This window comes from Xiphophorus couchianus, chromosome 7 (genome assembly GCF_001444195.1).
Source record: "Xiphophorus couchianus chromosome 7, X_couchianus-1.0, whole genome shotgun sequence".
NCBI lineage: Eukaryota > Metazoa > Chordata > Actinopteri > Cyprinodontiformes > Poeciliidae > Xiphophorus > Xiphophorus couchianus.
Window position 1 is genome coordinate 5,479,813 of NC_040234.1, and position 22,001 is coordinate 5,501,813.

Genomic DNA, 22,001 nt, shown 5'->3' on the forward strand with positions numbered 1-22,001 from the left:
GGAGCATTTCAGTGGGTTTTGGGAGGCAGAAGAAGAATCCACAAGCTCAGCTGCTGCCTCCGCCTCTCTGCATTCGGGCCCAACACGACACCGACCAACATCACGACAGCATGGAGTGCAACGGTGATGTCAGTGAATCCCCAGAACCCCAGAAAGGCTAAAATAAACAAACAGCACACATATTTAGAGTGGCCTCGTTTTATCCACTGATCACAAGCTGTTTTTATTTTTATTTTTTAAAGACAAGATGAATAGAAAACCGTGATGAAATTTAAATCAAACAAAAGTAAGAACATAAACAGACTCAGACGACAGGATTTAGAAAATCTCAAATAAGGAAAGGCAGACAATGCAAGACATTTTGATGAAGTCAACAAATTCAACGTTGACATATAACCTCTTGGTCAAGTTATATACATGTTTACAGACAATGGAAAAATGTCTCTCAGTCTTTCTGGCTCCAAACGAGGCAAATTGTGGAAAGACCTCTGTGTCACAATGGTCCTTTCTCCAGACGTCTAAATACATCCTTCATACATTATTACATTTAACCGACCCATATACAGATCGGCTCGTATATAATTGTTCCTTCCACATCGCAAAAAAAACAAACTAAACACAATCTCAGCCATTTTGCACATTGGGTCACTGAAGGATGCAGTAACAACGATGCCAGAAGTGTTTGTTTATTACACAGTCTGAAAACCTGCATGTCAGGCTAACATGAGACACGAAACTGCTATGGGGAATTTGAATGCTTGAATTATTTTTGAAAACATGGCCAGCTTCCTGATACAGTAGATGTAGCACGAGACATTTCATTAGCCAAAATAATTTCAGACAGAACCGCTTCCGTCATGCTTTGGCTGGACAGAGCAACGTCTTCAGGTGTTTGTTGATCTCTCTCATCTTGAACCCGTACATGAACGGATTTATCAGAGGGTGATACAGAAACGTCTGCATCGTCATCACAAAGCCCGCGGTTCTGGAGAAATCCGCCTCCACTCGAGCCACAATTACGTCGTACGTCATCACACAGAAGTAGCTGGTCAGGACCAACAAGTGGGGCACGCAGGTCTGCACAGCCGCTTTCCTGGATTCTTTGCACCTCCGATGAGACGCCATGAATATCTTTGCGTATGTAAAAACTGTGAAGAGGGTGGGAAGGATCGCGAAATCGAATAAAGCGACGACCCCAAATATGGTCAGCGCTCTCGATCTGGCGCAGTGAATCGTGTACATCTTATTGTTGCAGATGATCCCGTCCAAGTTAAAGTTGCACAATTTGGCTTTGGCACTCAGGATGGCCAGCACGGCCAGATGGCAAGCAGGAAAACACCAGGCTAGAATCAGGAACGTACTGACGGTGCTTCTTTTCATTATATTTCTGTATCTCAGAGGTTTACATATCGCCACATACCTGTCGAAGGCCATGGCTGCCAGCAGGAGGAACTCTGAGCCGCCCACAGAATAAAACATGAAAAACTGTAAGAGGCAGGCCGAATACAATATGATCGGTTCTTCAGATAAAAAGTCCACCAGAAGCTTTGGGTAAATGTTGGTGCTGTAAAGAAGACCGTTAATCAACAAACCTGCGATGAAGATGTACATCGGCTCATGGAGGTTTTTGTGAACCCAGATGAGATACAAAATAGTAGCATTGCTGCAAATGATCAAAATGTACACTGTGAAAATAACAGAAAAGTAAAAATATCTGTATTTGTTCAGATCTACGTATCCGGACAGAGTTATGTAGGTGACGTTTACTTTACTATCCATGACTGTGCTAACACATTCTTCTGAGCTTCAGTCAGTAAACACACAGAGTACATGAACAACTGAGACAAACTTCTTCAATATCCAGCTCACAACAGGCGTCTATTTCGTTACCTGAATCTGGTGCATAATGAGGCTCGTGTGCGCCTGTGGAAAGTTTTTTATTACACAGTTTTCCCCTCCAAGGATGTAGTCTCTTTAGGGCTGCTTCACTAGTTAGTGTCTTTCACAAAACAGTGACATCACTGTGGCTCTCACATGATCAATATCACCCAGCTGGACCAAAAATAGGATACATTTTGATATATGCTAATAATCAGTCCACAGTTAAAATATAGTAAACAATGTACCGTGTTCATCTCTGTGCGGACGGGGCTTTAATCGATTAACATTTATGTTGAAAATAAAATGGATGCAAGAATATTGTTTTGCCTTTTATTGCCTTGACTTGTGATTTAGAGAGCAAGCATTCATTAATTTCCCAATTGCAAAAACAAAGTGCTGAATGTGATGAATTTGTTTTTAATATTTCATTTCAGTGAGTGAATCTGTTTCTTTTAGAGCCACATGATCTAAAATAAATGGCCAGAAACGTATGTTATTTAAATTTTATTTAAACACATTATGAAAAGCTTGAAAGTTCACCAGAAAAATACTTTTTTTTTTCTACAGTAAAACAAACAACTGAATATTTAAGATTTGAGTTATTGAGGTATTGCATACATCTATCAGAATATGTAAAAACAAATAAGTGGATTTTTTTATGAGGCAAAAAAAAAAAAAGAAATAATAAACATTTTTTTTACACAAACTCAAAAATGTATCTTACTTTTACAGAACCTGTATTTTCTATGTAAGATTTTAGCATATTGACTTGGAAAAAACAACAAACAAACTGGAAAACACTGAGTTTGTTAGGTTGCCATGACAACAGTTTGGACTCTCACTGATGAATTAATGTTCGGTACCGCTCTCTGTTCATCTCATTCTGTGCAACACAAAACTATATGAACCAACATTCTAACAAATATAAAATCGGTCATAAACCCACAAACTTATTTGCAATTAAATTCTTCATAATTATTAAAAAGCAAAAAACTATTTCAGACTCACTCTTATTTCCATTCTGAAAATTACTCAACTTTAAAAGACTGAAGTGATAAATACTTATAAAGAGTGTTACATGACCTTGTTCTAATTACAACATAAAATATATCAACATCAGAGGCAGTAAAGAATTTCAAAAATAAAATGTTTTCCTGGGAATTTTTTATAAAATTCAATCAGACAACTTTATTATTATTATTATAAATTTTAAACCAGCAGTTTAAAGCTTTGGATAAACGGTGTTGCTGTAGGCATGTGACATAATTACATTTGCAGTTATACTCTTGTTGTACACAACAGTTTTAAATGTTTAGAGATTTCTTTCATTTTCAGCCCGTAGATAAACGGATTAAACAAAGGGTGATACAGAAATATCTGCATCGTCATTATTAGTCGTGCAGTTTTGGGGAAATCGGTCTCCATTCGCGCTACGGCCACATCATATGCAGCCAAATAGGAGAAGCTGATTAAGACCATCAGGTGAGGCACGCAGGTCTCGGCAGCCTTCCTCCTAAATGACTTTCCACTTTGATGAGAGATTATAAAAATCTTCGTGTACGTGAAAACCGTAAAAAGCATCGGGAGTATGACCAGGTCTAACAAAGCAACGACTCCTAGAACAGTGAGCGAACGTGGCTTTGTACAGTGGAGCGTGAACACGGCGTTGTTGCAAAATATTCCGCTCAAATCTGAGCGGCACATCCGCGTTTTGGCGCTCAGTATCGCTTCTGGCGCAATGTGACAGGCGGGCACCAACCAGGCCAGAATGAGGAGCGCTTTCACGGTACTTCTCCTCATGATGGCCGGGTACCTCAGAGGTTTACATATCGACACGTACCGATCGAAAGCCATAGACGCTATCAGCCAGAACTCTGTGCCGCCGATGGAATAAAACAGGAAAAACTGCAGGAGACAACTTGACACGGAGACGACCGGCGTCTCAGACAGGAAGTCGATCAAAAGCTTTGGGTAAACGGTGGTGCTGAAGAGGAGACAGTTGAACAGCAACGCTGCGATGAAGACGTACATCGGCTGGTGGACGTTCTTGTGAGTCCAGATGAGACACACGATGGTAGCATTGCTGCAGATGATCAAAACATACACAGCAAACAAGACGGAAAAATACAGGCATCTGTATTTGCTCATCTCTACGTATCCGGTCAGAGTTAGGTGGCTGACGTTCAGCTCATCCATCAATGTGTTTTGTCTTTCAAGGCGAAGAGATTCAGTCCAGAGGAGAAGAACTGTTGTGTTCCCGTCATTAGCTGGATGGAAACTTTAGGAGTTTGTCGTTGGGTTGGTTTTTATCTCTAGCTGGATCTCGGCGTTGGGGACTAGAAGCTCTGGAGGGCGTCTGTCAAAATGTTTAACACTCAAAGTCAGCCACATGTGAAGTAGTGATTGATGTTGACTACAAAAAAAAGTGTTAACATAATGAGTTAAAATGACATAAAACATTTTTTTAATGCAAGTTAAAAAAAAATTAGATGGTGTTTTGTGAAATTATTTGTCATTTTCTATAAAAGAAATATATTATGTAGCTGGTCAGTAAAATATAAGATGAGGCTAGCATCAATCTCTTTAACAGCAAAAAGGCCCAAGCAGTGCCACCAAAATGAATCGTGATTTAAAACAAAATTGTCAAGGAGATCACAGTATTCAGAGAAGACAGCAAGTAAGGAGTAATAATCATACATTTCATTTACAAGCGCCTTTGGCCTTTTTTTAAAACTTGAGGTCACTTTAAGAATTGAGCATGAAACTATTTATGGCGAACGAAGCCGTTCCCTCCGTGAGCCAAACATTGAAATAACACCAACAGTTGCTCCGTTTGGTTTTGGCAGTGAAGGATGGTTGTTAACTTCACATTGTTGAACCAGGGCATGACGTACGTCACGGCCAAACGTTGGCCATCGGATAAAATGTGAAACTTTAACAGAGTCCACTCTTTGAAGAAGCAGGTGGCCGGTACCGTTTGTCACCAACAACGAGTCCAGACTTTCCGGACAAAGTGAAGCGTCGAACAAGGAGCTGGTTTTTGTCGAGGTAGTGTCCTGGAGAGGGCTTATGTAACTTTATGTAATGAGTTTTCATAAGTCATGTTAACCCCCATTGTTCAGTGTTTCCCTAAATTTGGAAAATTTAGAATGAAATTAATAATTCATACAAAAATTACAAAGTTATTCCAAGATGTTCAGGTTTACACGTGGAATCATGTTTTTCTATTTTAATGTCCCCAGTTGAAAGTTTTTGCTGTAAAAAAAAAGGTAAAAAGGTAACCGCCATTTTCTACCATTCAGATCTAAATTAAAAGTAATTTTTAAAAAAAATTCAAGGTGGTCATATTTACTGGAGGAATGACATTTAAGTTTTTTCTAAGTTTAATACCGTCATCTGAGGTGGTGAGGCAGACGCAGTGGACCCTGTGAAGGAAATGATGAATTTAATGATGTTGTCAGGGAGGTTTTTCAAGATGGCGGCTTGAAGGACAGTCGGGACGAGGGGCGCCGGCGCTTATTTTACTTATTTCTCCAGTTTATACCCTGCAAAAAGCGACAAGGCAGTCTCTCTTCGTTGGCTAAATCTGCAATGAGTATTAGTGATTACTTTTTAAGGCCGTCTGAGAACAAGCCACGAAGGAAAAACACCGTGACGGAGACGACAGAGGAATCGAGCGGAGAAGCTAATGAGGCTACTGGTGGTTTGGCTAACGAAAAGGTTAGCGACTCTGAGAGAATGGATCCGGCTCTTCAGGAGGTGATTCGTGCGGTAACCGAAAACCTTACGAAAGTTTTCGAAGACAAATTAAGGAGCCAGCTTGATCCGATCTCGAGATTTATGCATGATTACCGTGAGCAGCGAAGCGCATCACAGAGACAGAATCCCGTATCTCCACTGTGGAGGACGAAACGGCTCCTATCGTCAACAAGCTCAAGTCACTGGAGCAGCAGGTGAAAGAGCTCACGGATCATATGGACGACATGGAAAATAGGGGCAGGAGACGAAACATAATTGGTATATATAACATAATTGGGCTCCGAGAGTCTGCGGAATACACGGAAGGGAATGATCCCGCTTTATTCTTTGAGAAGTGGCTCCCAAAAGTGTTAAACATCCGAACGGAGGCCGGGAAGCTAAAAGTGGACAGAGCTCACCGCACCGGAGGTCCACTTCCCGCCGCTGACCAAAGGCCGCGCCCAGTCCTGGTCAGGCTGCATAACTACCGCGACAAGGAGAGGATCATGCGCGTCTTTGGAGAGGGGCAGGAATGGGCAACCCCTGGAGCACGACGGTGCCTCTGTGATGATCTTTCAGGATTTCTCAGCGGCTGTTGCACAGAAGCGTAAAAGCTTTGATGGCGTTAAGAAGCGTCTGAAAGCCGCGGGTGCCAACTACAGGCTCCTTTACCCCGCCAGGCTTAAAGTCACTCACCGTGGTACTACAAGGGTGTATCAGAACCCAGCTGAGGTTGAACGATATCTGGATCAGCTTAAATAAGCCCTGCTGTCAGCGCCATGGGTCACAGAGGTACTTCGTTCTGCTGTTTAATACGCCTATGTGAACTCAAACTATTGTGATGAATAGTATTCTTATGCAGAGACATTATGCTTGTCGTCATATGTTATTTATTTTATTTTTTTTGAATTAAATGGGTAAATAATGGGTCATATTATCCAAGCGCCGGCCCCCTTTTCTTTTCTTTTTTTTTGTTGTTGCTCTTGATTTAGCTAAACAAGTGACTGTTTGTTGCCAGAAGACCTACACACTTGCACTTCACCGTTTGGAGGAGAAATAGTGTATCTGTCTTGCCAATGTTAGGCAATGTTTGTTGGCAGTTAGTTAGTTTCACTGCTTGTTATATTTTATTCCAGCTCTTTTTAAAATATAGAGGGAGGGGGAGGAAGAGAGAAAAATGTTCGACTTCATTACACCAAGAAACTACAGTATGTATTATCCATGCGCCTTTTTATGTGTAGCTAAATGCTATTATGTCAGTACTTAATGTTTGTACATGGAATGTTAATGGCATTCACACACCTCTTAAACGGAGAAAGGTCCTAACATATCTTGAAAGGACACATGTTCAAGTAGCTTTGTTACAAGAAACCCATATGGATGCTAAAGAACATGCAAAATTACAACAGGGTGTTTTCAACCAGGCCTTCTTCTCCTCCTTTTCATCTAGAAGTAGAGGTGTTATCATTCTGATCCGGAAAAATGTACCATTTAAATGTATAGATTGCATAAAAGATACCGGTGGGAGATATATTATTGTGAAGGGTATTATGTTTGGGGAGGAGATTGCCTTTATGAACGTTTACTTCCCCCCTGGTCAACCAGGTAAATTTCTAATGTCTGCTTTTACAAAACTTGTGGAATTGAACATCAAGAATACAATTGTGGGCAGAGCTTTTAATTGCCATCTCTCCCCCTTGATTGATAAATCCCCAGCTGGCAAATGTCGTATTTCATCTCAGGCCAAAATGGTCTCGACTCTGTGCGAGGAGTTGGCATATGTTGATGTGTGGAGGACGCAACATATAGCAGATAAGGAATTCACATTTTTCTCCAAAGTACATTCTTGTTATACAAGAATTGATTATTTCTTTGTCCCCAGGCAGTTCCTACCATCAGTCATTTCCAGCTCAATCGGCAACATAATAATATCAGACCATGCGCCTGTGTACATTAAATGTAACATAGGAACTGTGGTCAGTCGATCAAGACGGTGGCACTTTGACTCCTCTATTTTATATGATAGAAAATTTAAAACCTATTTTGCAAAGGAATTCAAACATTTTCTTTCAGTTAATGCAGCATCCACCGATGATCCATCATTACTGTGGGAGACCTCCAAAGCTTATTGCAGAGGCCTCATTACTACTTTTACAAATGGTAAAAGATGCAGGCAAGCAGAACAAAGATTAATTCTGGAATCCAAATTGAAGAAGGCTGAGCAAGTCTATCAAGTTAGACCCACCACGGAGAAACTCAAAGAAATTCAGACTCTCCGCTCAGCACTGAACTGCCTGCTAACAAACGAAGCAGAGAAAAAAATGAGATTTGCAAAACAAAAACTATACGAACACGGTGACAAGCCTGGGAAATACTTGTCATACGTGATCAAAAAGAAATCAGATTCTCAAAATATATCATTCATTAATGACAGGAATGGCAAACAGCTCTTTGACTCAAATGGTATTAATAATACCTTCAAATATTTTTACGAGAATCTCTACAAATCCCAGGTCTCTATTGACACTACAGAGCTAATGAACACCTTTTTTTCCAACTTTAACCTTCCTTGTCTGACAGAAATCCAAAAGTCGACACTAGACAGTCCTATAACTATTAAGGAAGTTACGGAGGCCATTAAAGGTCTTCAGCCTGGAAAAACAGCAGGGCCTGACTTTCTTATTGTAGAATTTTACAAAGAGTTCGTCACTCTACTAGTCGAACCACTGCTGCACATGTTTAACGACTCTTTTCGGAAGGGTCATTTGCCCATGTCATTGAGGGAAGCCAATATATCTCTAATACTTAAAAAAAACAAACCACCGGAAGATTGTGCCTCATACAGGCCAATTTCCTTATTAAATGTAGACTTAAAGATCCTTTCAAAAATATTAGCAAAACGTTTGGAGATTCTACTTCCAACACTTATCAATGAAGATCAATCTGGCTTTATTAAGGGACGTAGCTCCTTCAATAACATGCGTAGGTTGCTCAACGTGATCCAGTTCTTCAATCAAAGTGCAATGCCTGGTCTAGTTGTCTCCCTAGACGCTGAAAAGGCATTTGATCGCGTTGAGTGGTCATATCTCTTCTACACTTTGAGAAAGTTCGGTTTGGGGGAAAATTTTGTCAATTGGATCAGAATACTTTACAGTGAGCCCTGTTCAGCTGTTATTACTAACGGTCTACGATCGGCAAATTTTCAGGTGCGGCGGGGAACGCGCCAAGGCTGCCCCCTTTCGCCCCTGCTTTTTGCTCTAGTTATAGAGCCTCTGGCAGAGGCGGTGCGGACCCATGGGGGGATAGGCGGTCTGACCATTGGAGAGAGACAACACAAGATTACTTTATATGCCGACGATGTGCTCATATTTCTATCTCAGCCTGAGGACTCTATTCCACATCTCATAGAGACCATTAACAGGTTTGGGGATTTTTTGGGCTATAAAATCAATTACAACAAATCAGAGGTTATGCCACTAGGCACATTAAAACATCAACCATCTATACCTGCTCCTTTTCCTTTCACTTGGTCCCCAGAAGGATTTTCATACCTGGGAATAAAAATTACCCCCTCATTCGACAAAATGTATAGGGCCAATTTCGCTCCCTTATTTGAACGGATTCGGCTGGACCTCGAAAGATGGAGGACACTGCCTCTCTCTTGGTTGGGCCACGTGTCTCTCCTAAAAATGAATGTCCTGCCCAGACTTTTATATCCCATACAAATGATTCCAGTTCTTTTTCTCCGTAAAACAATTAAGGCTCTAAATGGGTGGCTAAGTTCTTTTATATGGGCAGGAAGAAAACCACGCTTAAAAATTTCTACACTATGCTTCCTGGGCACAAGTGGAGGCCTAGCTCTCCCAGACATACGAAAGTATCAGATCAGTGCCCATATGCGTGCTGCTGCTGATTGGACAGGGGGTCCTGCCTCTCTGTGGCTCGATATAGAAAGCTCTATGTCCAGGTTCCCTTTAAAAAATTTACTTTTTTTGAAAAAAAATAATATTATAAAAATGTACTGCAGTAACCCCATTACTATTAACACTGTGAGGGCATGGCAAATGGTTCAAAAACTTGAGGACAGGTTCCAAAATATATATCACCTCTTACACCTATCTGTGATAATCCCATGTTCCTACCAGGCGCTATGGACTCTGGCTTTAAAATATGGTCAATAAAGGGAATTCGTACACTTTCCGACTTGATGGAAGGTGCTACGTTATTATCATTCTCGCAACTAATGGATAAATATGACATTGGGAGACAGGATTTCTTTCGCTATTTACAAATTAGAGATTTCATACAGAAAAAAACCACACTCGATGTAGACCAAACAATTTCAGTGTGTGAAAAACAGCTATTTTCCCCTATGGTAAGAACTTCAATTAAAATCTTTTACAATTTACTGAAAGAGCACACCCCTTATCAAATACATTACACTTAAAAGAAGTCTGGGAAAGGGAATTGCAGTGGGCAATAGATCAGGAGGGGTGGGACGAGGCTTGGAAGAATGCAAAGTCTTTAAGTATTTGCAATCGGGTTAAGGCCATGCAATTGAAAATCTTACACCGTGCGCACATTTCTCCTTCTCAGCGAAGTAAGTTCAATACAAGCTTCTCGCCATTATGTCTAAAATGTAGAACAGATATTGGTGGTCTTACACATTGTTACTGGTCCTGCAGGGAAATTCAACATTTTTGGTATATAATAAAATGTGAATTAGATAAGATTTTCTCTGTTTGCACAGAATTCAATCCATTGTATTTACTACTTGGTTTAACTGACGCCAGCATTACTGGTAAATGTCAGCGTCAACTCTACAGAATGCTTACTTTTTGTGCAAGAAAATGTGTGGTACTGAATTGGATTTCTGACAAAGCTCCAAGTAAATCACAATGGCTAAATATAGTACTGGACTATATATCTCTGGACTATTTAACGAGCAAACTGCACGATAAAAAAGATAACTTTCATAAAGTTTGGGAACCTTTTATTTCTTATGTAGGATTTGAAACTTCTGTGCTTCTCTGGAGAGGATTTGTAATTTGAGGAGGACCGAATTGTAAAGATCTGAAATGTTCTGGTGTAGACCATTTGTCTTTCATTGTTTTTTTGTTTTTTTTTCCTTTTTCTCTTCCTTCTTTTCTCTTTGGTGTGTATGTGTATGCATATGTATATACACAGGTATGTAACTATAAGAGCTGGACTGTTCTCTTGTTCTTGTATTGTATTTGTTTATTTGTCAAAACATTGAAAACCAATAAATATAATTATTAAAAAAAAAATGATGTTGTCAGAAATACAAAATCCAGGCAGCACAGATTGAGCGGAAGACTAAGAGCTCAAGTTCTGGTAGCAACTGGTACAAAATTACTGGCAGCTGACAAGACAGCAAGACACACCAGACAGATTAGACATAAGATCTGACAAAGAGCAAGGAACTCAGGTGGGTTTAAATAGACGGGGAGAAGATCAGGGGAAACAAGAGACTCATGCTCCACAGAAACCTAAATAAACACAGAAAAACTCAAATCCTAACAAATACTTTTCCAATAAATATCTCTAAACTGCCATAAGATTTCATGGTGACCCAAGTCAATGAAATCATAGAAAAGTTTCATTCATTTAAGACGTATAAGAATATGAACAAATGTTGATGTCTGTGGAACTATGCTTGAATAAATACCTTAATAGAAATTTAATACCATACCAACTGAAATGAATAAATAATTCATCACCAAACTTCGATAGTATTATAAACGTAAAATGAATCTGTGAAACCACAATTCAAAAACATTTATCTATAAGCTATTACTATTTTTGTCAGGTTTAGGGTATTTCAGTGACCACTGTGAGTCATTTCTTTCAGCAAGTTTTTAATTGAATAAAGAATGTCAGGAAATTTCTGGAAAAGAAAATCCTACTGGTGAATTCTATGGCCTCCAAATTTCTACTTATGCTGTCATAATTAAGTTTTTATTGAGTGGTCTGAAAAAGAGACAGGCACTAAGGTTCATCTTTATTTATCTCTATAACCATACAATGTAATAATAGATATTTATCACAGCATAAGAAAATTATCCAATAGTAAACTTATCAGATATCCCACCTGGAGAAAATCAAACTGTAACACAAAAGAAACACAAACTGAGAAAAAATAATAAGACACATATGGGCCGGTTTACTTCCAGACCTTAGTCCAGTGCTTCCTAAAGATTTTCTGGGCCCCTCCATGGATTACAATAAAATCCCCCCCAAAAAAGAAAAAAAGAATCAACTGGGCACACACACATCAACCAGACATAAACACACACACATATTTTGTTTTCAAACTCCACTGAAGTTTATTTCACACTTCAGGTTGCAACAAAACAAACTACAAACCATCTTTACAGTGAAACACTTTTGTGTAACTGGTTTTTTTTTTCATCCATACCGCTTCCTGCGCCCCCTTAGGGCCCGCGCCCCCCACTTTGGGAACCACTGCCTTAATGCAATATTCTCCAATTACAAATATAAACCAAACTTTACATTGGTGAGAATGTGAAAACAATTAAATAAAAGCACATGTCCAGCTAGACTTCGGTAGAACAAAACAACCTCCTCAGATGCTTAGAAATTTCCTTCATCTTGAGCCCGTATATTATGGGATTAAGCAGCGGATGATACAGAAACAACTGCAGCGTCATCACGAAGCGTGCAGCTTTTGGAAGATCTGCCTCCACTCGAGCTACAATTACATCATACACACACAGATATGAAAAGCTGATCAAAACCAACAAGTGTGGTACGCAGGTCTTAGCCGCCTTTCTCTGAAATGTTTTGTTACTTTGATAAGCCATTATGAAAATCTTTGCATATGTGAAAACTGTGAAAAGCATCGGGAGCACTGCGACATTTAATAAAATAACAACCCCAATTATAGTAACTGTCCTTGATCTAACACAGTGAACTGTGTAAATAGCGTTGTTGCAAAATATTCCCTCCAAATTAAGGTTGCATATCTTCGCTTTGACACACAGCACTGCTTGGACGGCAAGTTGACACGGAGGGAAGAGCCAAGCAAAAGCCAGGAGACATTTCACCGTGGTTTTCCTCATGACGGCTGGATATCTCAGAGGTTTACATATCGACACGTATCTATCAAAAGCCATGACCGCTAGCAGTAAGAACTCTGATCCACCTACAGAATAAAACATGAAAAACTGAAAGACACAACCAGAATACGGTATGACCTGTTGATCAGAGAGGAAGTCGGTCAAAAGCTTCGGGTAAAAAGTGGAGCTGTAAATAACACAGTTAAACAATAAAGCACCGATGAAAACGTACATCGGCTCGTGGAGGTTTTTGTGAGTCCAGATCAAGTACACGATGGTGGAGTTGCTGCAAACTATCACGACGTAAACTAAAAACATAACTGTGAAATACAGATATCTGTATTTCTCCATTTCGACATATCCACGAAGGGTTATGTGGGTACCGTTTAACTCATCCATAAACGTGTACGTTCAAATGATCATCCATGGATGTTCTCAGGAAAACACTGCAGTCGTCTTGCATTTATTTATTGGCACAGTTTGCATCTTACTCTCTGCGCCAGTGGGGAGTTGTGTTTTTATCGGACGGCATTTCCCTCCAAAGATCTCACCTCTGGAGGCTTCAGATTCATCTGACATGCACTGCGGCTGCATAATGCAATAACACCAATGACAGCACTGGGAAAGCAATTCACAAAAAATTATTTCTTTGAAACTCAACGTCAAAAGGCCTTTAGCCCCCGTCAACACCTGTGTACGGTTAACCATTGTGCTAAATTATGTCATATCTAAAGTTTGTGTCTGCATTTTGTCTCAGCCTAAGCACCGCAAAGACTGAAACCTTTCCAGCCTTTGCCTTTAAGAAATAAGAAACACTTTGTTTCTTGAAATAAAGTGTTCAAATGTGTTTTCAAGTCAAAAGTGACTAAAAGTTAAAATATCTTTATTTTAATGGCACCGTTAACATCCATCCATCCATCCATCCATTTTCTGTCCACCCTTGTCCCTAATGGGGTCGGGAGGGTTGCTGGTGCCCATCTCCAGCTACGTTCCGGGCGAGAGGCGGGGTACACCCTGGACAGGTCGCCAGTCTGTCGCAGGGCACACCGTTAACATTTACAACAAATTTTGTCCAGAGTCTAAAAAATAGTTCACAGATCAATTTGAGTACCATCGGTTTGTAAGATTTAAAAGCACAATATCATTATGACACATTTTTCCTGTGCCATATTGGAAAATCACTGATGTTTGGCGTAGGCTGGGTGCGTCACACTCCATTTCACCAAAAACCACATCAACACAGAGGCTGCCCTCTGTGGACCAGATTATCAGTATGAATGTAACGTGATTTAAATGGACAAAACTTATCATTATATTGTTAAATAACTGTGTCTGTATTACGTATCCAAGTTGCAAATCTTACATGTGGATTTGCGTAGAGGCAAAAGTAAACGTTCTGTTTAAAACCAGTTTGAATCAGAGTTTAAACTTAAGCATAAATAGTATAAATACCTCATGGTATTTAACCCTTGGCTTCGCTCAGAAATGTTTTTGTCGATGGCTCAATCAGCATGTTATACAGAAGTAACGTTTTATACAAACACAATGAGGTGACGCCGCCTGTCCTGGACACATCAAGTAGATCCACCCTGAGACGCCGTCTCTCTCTCACACACACACATCCTCCTTCATAGATCAGGAGAGCATCTTGATTAAAGATGGCGTCGGTGTGTGTGACTCCCTGTTCAGTCTGGGTTGTTTCTGCTGTTCTTTAGCGTTAAGAGTCTACAGGTTATTTCAGGCTCAGTTTGCTTCGTATTTCTGTTGCTGCTGAACACGCAGCATATTCTGGTGCAAATCAATCTGAATGAGTTCAAACTAATTTAGTGTCATTTTCAAACGTCTTAATAAACAAACCATGGTTCTCAACATTCGCAGTTCATACTAAACTGCAACATCATTGCATCATTTTAATCCCATTTGTATGTTTTATGTTTTACTGTTTCATCATTCTTTCATCTTGCTCTCAGTTGTTTAGTGCAGCGTTTCTAGCAGGCAGGCATTTATCGATAACCGAGACCGAACGCACAATTTCCATTTTTTTACTTTGATAGCCAACAAAAACATTTCCTATAATTAACCTAGATCATTTTCTATCTGCCTGGTTTTCGGTCTGTCTTGGATCAGTCAAGCCAATGCCTGGCTGCATTCAGTAAATCATAGAGAGCATTTCTGAAAAGAACGAACTAAGCCTTTAAACTCAGTTTGTTCCAAGTCTGATTCCAGGCAACACTTTCAAGTTATGATTGAATGTAACATTTTGGTACAATATAAAATCAAATGTAGCAGGAAAACAAATGACATGTAAGGAGAAAGTGGCTACATGTGGCCTCAGTTCAGTTCTTAAACATCATATTGACTGTAACTGATTTAATCTTTATTGTTTGTGGCATAATTTACACATTTCAGATCTGACAGTCTTAAACAAACAATTCAAAACATAAAGAGTTAATTTTGGAATCTGTGTGCAGTACAAAGTATTGAATAATCTAATATTTATATCAATTCATCAACGTCACTATAAGACCTTAGCTTGAGAAAACAACCTTCTCAGTTGTTTAGATATCTCCTTCATTTTTAAACCATATATGATTGGATTAAATAGAGGATGATACAAAACTGCCTGTAGAGTCATTATTAAACGGATTAAGTTTGTAAGGTTGGATCCCAGTCGAGCTATGATGACATCAAACGCACACAAACAGGAGAAACTGATCAGCACCAGCAAGTGGGGCGAGCAGGTCTGAGCAGCTTTCTTTCTGACTTCTTTAGAGCTACGATAGGATATGATCAATATTCTGCTGTAAGTAAAAACGATGAAAAGCAGAGGGAAGAGTCCAATCACAACCAGTGCCACGGCACCAAATACTACATTCACCTCTGAGTTTAAACAGTGGGCGCTATAAATTGAGTTGTTACAGAAAATTCCTTGAAAATTTGATTTACACAGTTTAATGTTGGAGCTCAGTATCACCTGCACAGCGAGCACACTGGCAGGCACCAGCCAAGCCAAACTCAAGTAAATACTAACCGTGTTTCTCCCCATTATTGTTGCATATTGTAAAGGTTTACATATCGACACGTAACGATCGTAGGCCATTGCTGCCAGCAGTAAAAACTCTGAGCCGCTTAGAGAATAAAAGAGAAAAAACTGCACATAACAAGCTGAATATGATATAATCTGTTTCTCAGATAGAAAATCTGACAGCAGTTTGGGATAGATGTTAGTGCTGAAAACAACAGAGTTCAGAAGCAAAGCGGCGATGAAAACGTACATGGGCTCATGGAGGTTTTCATGCGTCCATATAACATACACAATGGTCAGGTTACAGACGACGATACAAACATACGCTGCTAGCATGACTGCAAAATAAAGATATCTGAATTTGTCCAACTCTACATGTCCTTCAAGGGTTATATAAGTTTCATTAACTTCACCATCCATAAATGTGTTTCACAAAGACATAATAATATCATAAACAGTACAATAAACAACTAACAGCTCATGTCACAGAACATGACCAGCACATTCAAACGTGCAGCATTGTTTGTTCTCTCTCAAAATGTAGAAAGCAGCTGATCCTAGTGCGCTGAAAAATATTATTATATTGCTTTATTCACAATGGAGCTCATTAAAGACCCACCCAGTTTTTTTTTAAACAGGTAGCAAACTACATGAAACTATAGAAACCCTTAGCGACGCTTTAACGAAGCCTTTCCTGTAGGTCGACTTGGAGGCAACAATGACAATGGTATCAACGTAAAGACTTGTTGAGTGGATGAAAATCTGCAGTAAAATAAAACATGTATAAAATAAAACATGTCTGTTTCTGTTGATTGAAGAGTTAGTGTTGGTTCACAGACAATGTTGCTATAGCAACTTGACTCCAAAAGCTACGAATTCGCAGGTCATCCACTCACTCAGCCCATAACTTTCACTAGTCCCTCTTTCTGAAAGGTCCTGAAGACTGCTGGGTCTTGTTCGCTGTTTTTGGTGTAACTAAGATTACTAGCTCGACTTGCTCTTGAGTCTATTTGCTCAAGCTCAGTCAGATTAGACACAGAGCGCTTGTGAACAGCAGTTTTCAGAACACAGATTCTCGATTGTGTTTACGTCTGGACTTTGACTGGGCCACTGTAACACGTGAATTTTATTTGTTTTAAACCATTTGTTCCATTGTAGCCCTGGCTTTTTGTTTAGGGTCGGCCACCTCAGTTTTTTGCATTTGGCTCCATCCATCTTCCCATCAGCTCTGACCATCTTCCCTGTCCCTGCTGAAGAGACGCACCACCACAGCATGATGCTGCCACCGCCATATTTGACAGTTGGGATGGTGTGTTCAGAGTGACGCGTTGTCAGTTCTCCGCCACACATGGCGTGTTGCATTTTGGCCAAACTGTTGAGTTTTGTTCTGGTTTGAACAAAGCCCCGTCTTCCACTTGCTTGCCGTTTTCCCAACATGGCTTCTGGCAGAACTGCAAACAGGAAGTCTTTCTCTTAGCAGAGACTTTCTCCTTGCCACTCTTTCCATAAAGTCCACATTTGTTCATTTACTTTTCCCTGACGAAATATTGACATGTTCAAAGGGGTATGAATACTTTTGCAAGCTGCTGCATGGGCAAGAACAGAAAAAAAATATTTAGGATTTTATGTGCTTGGGCGGCCATCTTTATTCATAACATCCTGTAAAAATATCAAACCTTCGACTCCAATCTGAATAATCTCCCTTTACATCAAAAAGGGATGTAAAGGGAGAAATTGTTAAATCTACATGCTGAGAAGAAGATAAACAATTATACTTGATGTTCAAATAATAAAACACAAACCATGGACGAAGCACGATGTTGGGAATGGAAAACAAGAAAGCAGTAAAAAAAAAACAACACTGTAACTCACTGGTTTAAAAAAAAAACTACCGGCTCAGGCAAAACATATTCCCACTCAAAGCTCAGTAATCATTCTTAGGATACGACTTCTTATCACATTATTACTGGAGAAAAACATATCACTTCTCTTACATATGTTCTGTGTCATTTTTAGAGCAAAACCAAATATAATATTGTTATAAACTATAAACTTACCAAAACAAAAAGCAAGAAAACATCACAACAACAGCTTTGATACAATTATATACAAGTTTATTGAATTTCAAATGTCTTAATGTAAAACATTTCTTACATTTAAAACAAAAAAAAAGTAGGATTTCACCTCAGGAATCATCACAGGCGGAGATGTTACATTCACAGAGATGCATAATTCATAGATTTTGGACAAAGAGAGCAACATTTTTAAATGTCTAGAAATTTCCTTCGTTTTCAAGCCAAAAATGAAGAAATGTAATCCATTTAGAATTGTTTAAATGGATTCAACAAAGGTTGAAACAAGTAACTGCAAAGTCATGATGAAGCGAACAGGTTTTGGAAATCTTGACTCCACTCAAGCCGTGACCACGTCGTATGTAGACAAAGAGGTGAAGTTGATTAAAACCAGCAGATGCGGCTCGCACGTCTCAACAGCCGTTCTTCTAAATGCTTTAGCACTGTTATAAGAGATTATTAAAACCTTTGGATATGTAAAAATTGTCAACAGCACAGGAATCATTGCAAGATTTAGCAAGGAAACAATCCCAAATATTGTAAGTGCTCTGGATTTCACACAGTGAAGGGTAAAAATGCCATTGTTACAGAATCTTCCATCCAAATCTAAATTACATAATTGAACTTCGCTGGTCAGTATTGCTTCTCCTCCGAGGTAACAGGCGGGCTACTCTGGACATTAGACCTTTATTTCAACATCATATAGTTGTGTGTGTGTGTGTTCATCTTGGCTCATCATAAAATAAACAAGTCCATTGTGAGGTTGCCTTGAACGTAAAGTAATCCGGCACGTCAGATTACTGACGTGGATGCAGAAATAAACTGACATGGTTTAAAAGATCAGCTGGATACCAAACTAGAACCTGGAGAGGTTTGGAGGAAGCAGCAACCCACAACAAATACAGTATATGAACAAAAAAAATACAATCTAATAAAATATATTAGTATTTTTTAAACCTTTCTTCTTATGTTTATTGAACTATATTGTTAGGGGTTGGGGACTGCACCACGAGTCATTTTGGTAGACGTTGATGTCCATACCGTTGACGTTGTTAGCATTTAAACTCCATGTATGTTCCAAGCCTCCTTCCACTGACTACTCTTGTTTCACCTTTTTAGCGTTTTGCTGCTTTATCTGGCCTGCGATCACTTTACAAGCTTGTGCACGGCAACATGTATTCAAAGCTGTTCTGGAGCAACAATCAAACATCAAACACATTTGGAAAACGCGTTTAATTCAAAGACAGAAAGCGTAATACTAGGAACTTGGGACCAATCATGAAAACGTTCAACAGGAGATGGACGGTCTTCAAGATTCTCTGGTTAAGCAAATGTGTGTTACTGTTGTTTTTGTCAGCCATTTGTAAAATTCACACACACTTCCCTTAAACTATACATGTACATCTTAACATTTTAATATTAACTTAAAAAACGTTAGGAATACTAACAATAAGTGTCAGATGATAGACTAAGATCAATACATCAACTTTGTCATTATTGAGCTTTAGTTTGATTAAACAACCTTTTCAGTTGCTTTGATATCTCCTTCATTTTTAAACCATATATGATTGGATTAAATAGAGGATGATACAAAACTGCCTGTAAAGTCATTATTAAACGGATTAAGTTTGTAAGGTTGGATCCCAGTCGAGCTATGATGACATCAAACGCACACAAACAGGAGAAACTGATCAGCACCAGCAAGTGGGGCGAGCAGGTCTGAGCAGCTTTCTTTCTGACTTCTTTAGAGCTACGATAGGATATGATCAATATTCTGCTGTAAGTAAAAACGATGAAAATCAGGGAGAAAAGAGCAATGAAAGCCACAGAAAGAGCACCAAATACAATGTGGACTTTTGAGCTTACACAGTACATATGGTAGATTGAATTGTTACACAAGACCCCATCCAAATTCAGTCTACACAGTTTAATGTTGGAGCTCAGTATCACCTGCACACCAGTCACACTGGCAGGCACCAGCCAAGCCAAACTCAAGTAAATACTAACCGTGTTTCTCCCCATTATTGTTGCATATTGTAAAGGTTTACATATCGACACGTAACGATCGTAGGCCATTGCTGCCAGCAGTAAAAACTCTGAGCCGCTTAGAGAATAAAAGAGAAAATACTGCACATAACAAGCTGAATATGATATAATCTGTTTCTCAGATAGAAAATCTGACAGCAGTTTGGGATAGATGTTAGTGCTGAAAACAACAGAGTTCAGAAGCAAAGCGGCGATGAAAACGTACATGGGCTCATGGAGGTTTTCATGCGTCCATATAACATACACAATGGTCAGGTTACAGACGACGATACAAACATACGCTGCTAGCATGACTGCAAAATAAAGATATCTGAATTTGTCCAACTCTACATGTCCTTCAAGGGTTATATAAGTTTCATTAACTTCACCATCCATAAATGTGTTTCACAAAGACATAATAATATCATAAACAGCTAAAACAATCAAAGAGTAGCAATAGTTCCTCCTTCAGAATAACAAGGAGATTCAAACATATGTATTGATTGTTCCTTCCCAACAGCTATAGAGAAGCTGCTCTTAGGGCGTTGAAATCTTTTATTTTATTCCTTTGGTCACAATGGAACTCATTAAAACTCCCACAAAGTTTCCTTCTAACAGGGCGGTGACATTTACATCGAATATTAAAGCTCTTCTATTGGGAACCATCGTTTGTTTCAACGTGTCGTATCTAAACCTAAAAGTGAACAATAGCCAGGGTCAGATCAGGTTTGCAACATCAACTTAAATACACAAAATACTTCAGACGAAGTAACGAAAACTACGTTTCAATTCTTCAAATTATTTCCACACATAAAAAAGTAAAACAGAAAACAGACAAACAGAAAGTTTGTCAGGACAGATGTAAATGACATCAAAGGACAGCATGGTGAAGCATTGCTGTGACCAAGGAATGAAGGTGGCGTGTCAGTAGGGTCTTCTTCTTAATTATGATCAAAGCATAAAACATGCCGAGTGTGCGGCTGCAAACTTCAACACTTATCTTCGCTTGAGTTGACGAAAAACCCGTATAGGGCTTATTAACAGCATGTTATACAACATTTCAGCGAACGTTAGCAGCTAGCTTAGCCTAATCGTGGAAATGTGCCAATGGGCTCTTTGCACCTCAGCTTCTGCGTTCGGGGAAAAGCGGCTCAATTGTTTCCGATCTATTGAAAAAGGCTCTTTACACTGGATATTTGCAGGGCTTGTTCAAGGTAACAGTTAATGATGTACATCGATCCAAAGCTCCAACAATAAGCTGGAGAAAGGTTTTAAGATGTTTGCCTCCTTATACACAGATACGAAGGTGAGTTTTACTTTCTTTAAACTTTGTGGCTAACATTAGCTTTAGCTTATGCTAGTAGGCAATATTCTGTGACATCTGTCTTGTAAAAATGTGCTATTTAAGTATCTAAACATTTTTCATCCATTCCAACGGACAATGTTTTTACATTGTTTTCAAGTATATTACGTACATTTATTGTCGTCAGTGTCAGAGACCAAGTAACGGGGATTTTACGGTTCAGGCTTTTTGCTTCTGAAGCCTGAGGAACAACAAGCCCATAACTTAACAGTAGAGCAGCTCTGGTGTCGGAGTTCTAGTTCAGCTGACGGTTCAGGTTCAGAGTTGTTGCTTTTAGATAAATATGGCCGTGTTCCTTAAGGTCTCCGTGTTATTTCCTTTATTAGTTTCGCATGCTTCTTGTGAAGCAGGACGGTGTTTACAGCGGTTTGTACAGGCGGATCAGTAGTTCGGCTGTCTGGCTCTGGTCTGCTCTCTGGTTCCCATAAACTCTCTTTCAGGTTGAATACAGAAGTGATTCCATGGAAATAACACAGGAGGCTCCTTTACCTTCTGCTTTAGGCTGAAGAAGCTGATCCGGAGTGAAGTGAAGGCTGTAAACTTTGCTGTGCGGCGTTAGCTTTAACTGGTAGCCACGAATATTTACAAACCACCGTCTTCTTAATTCAGGATCGCTTGGAAATCCATGAAAACTTAAAAGCCCATTATATTAGGAAGACAGCAATGTTCATAGTATTGTTTTATTTGCGTCTGAAATAGGACTTTGTCTTTTCTAGCTGTCATGGTAACTCAAAGCACCGCATTTGCGCATGCGGTTGTGACATCAGCGCAGCAGGTGCAAAGAGCCCATTGGTCAA

The 22,001-nt window shown here is 39.4% G+C and overlaps 3 protein-coding genes and 2 pseudogenes across 3 annotated transcripts; all 5 read right to left on the minus strand.

The window, feature by feature from the left end:
- Positions 1-855: 855 nt before the first annotated feature.
- On the minus strand, positions 856-1,832 carry LOC114148677 (olfactory receptor 11A1-like). The gene is made up of 2 exons (XM_028024111.1): positions 1,820-1,832; positions 856-1,781 (listed from the first exon to the last, which is right to left on the minus strand). Exons 1-2 carry the CDS (start codon positions 1,830-1,832, stop codon positions 856-858), a joined length of 939 nt encoding a protein of 312 aa, XP_027879912.1.
- Positions 1,833-3,159: 1,327 nt separating this feature from the next.
- On the minus strand, positions 3,160-4,077 carry LOC114148910 (olfactory receptor 13C2-like). Its single transcript, XM_028024420.1, has one exon. It carries the CDS (start codon positions 4,075-4,077, stop codon positions 3,160-3,162), a length of 918 nt encoding a protein of 305 aa, XP_027880221.1.
- An 8,120-nt stretch (positions 4,078-12,197) lies between these two features.
- LOC114148661 (olfactory receptor 13C2-like) lies at positions 12,198-13,130 on the minus strand. Its single transcript, XM_028024075.1, has one exon. The coding sequence runs from the start codon at positions 13,116-13,118 to the stop codon at positions 12,198-12,200; it is 921 nt and encodes a 306-aa protein (XP_027879876.1). The 5' UTR covers positions 13,119-13,130.
- Positions 13,131-15,237: 2,107 nt separating this feature from the next.
- LOC114148568 (olfactory receptor 11A1-like) lies at positions 15,238-16,185 on the minus strand (annotated as a pseudogene).
- Positions 16,186-19,310: 3,125 nt separating this feature from the next.
- On the minus strand, positions 19,311-20,258 carry LOC114148633 (olfactory receptor 52E4-like; annotated as a pseudogene).
- Positions 20,259-22,001: the final 1,743 nt, after the last annotated feature.

Coding starts and splice junctions, on each gene's coding strand:
- LOC114148661 (XM_028024075.1), bottom strand. CDS start 13,118: ATGGATGAGTTAAACGGTACCCACATAACCCTTCGTGGATATGTCGAA.
- LOC114148910 (XM_028024420.1), bottom strand. CDS start 4,077: ATGGATGAGCTGAACGTCAGCCACCTAACTCTGACCGGATACGTAGAG.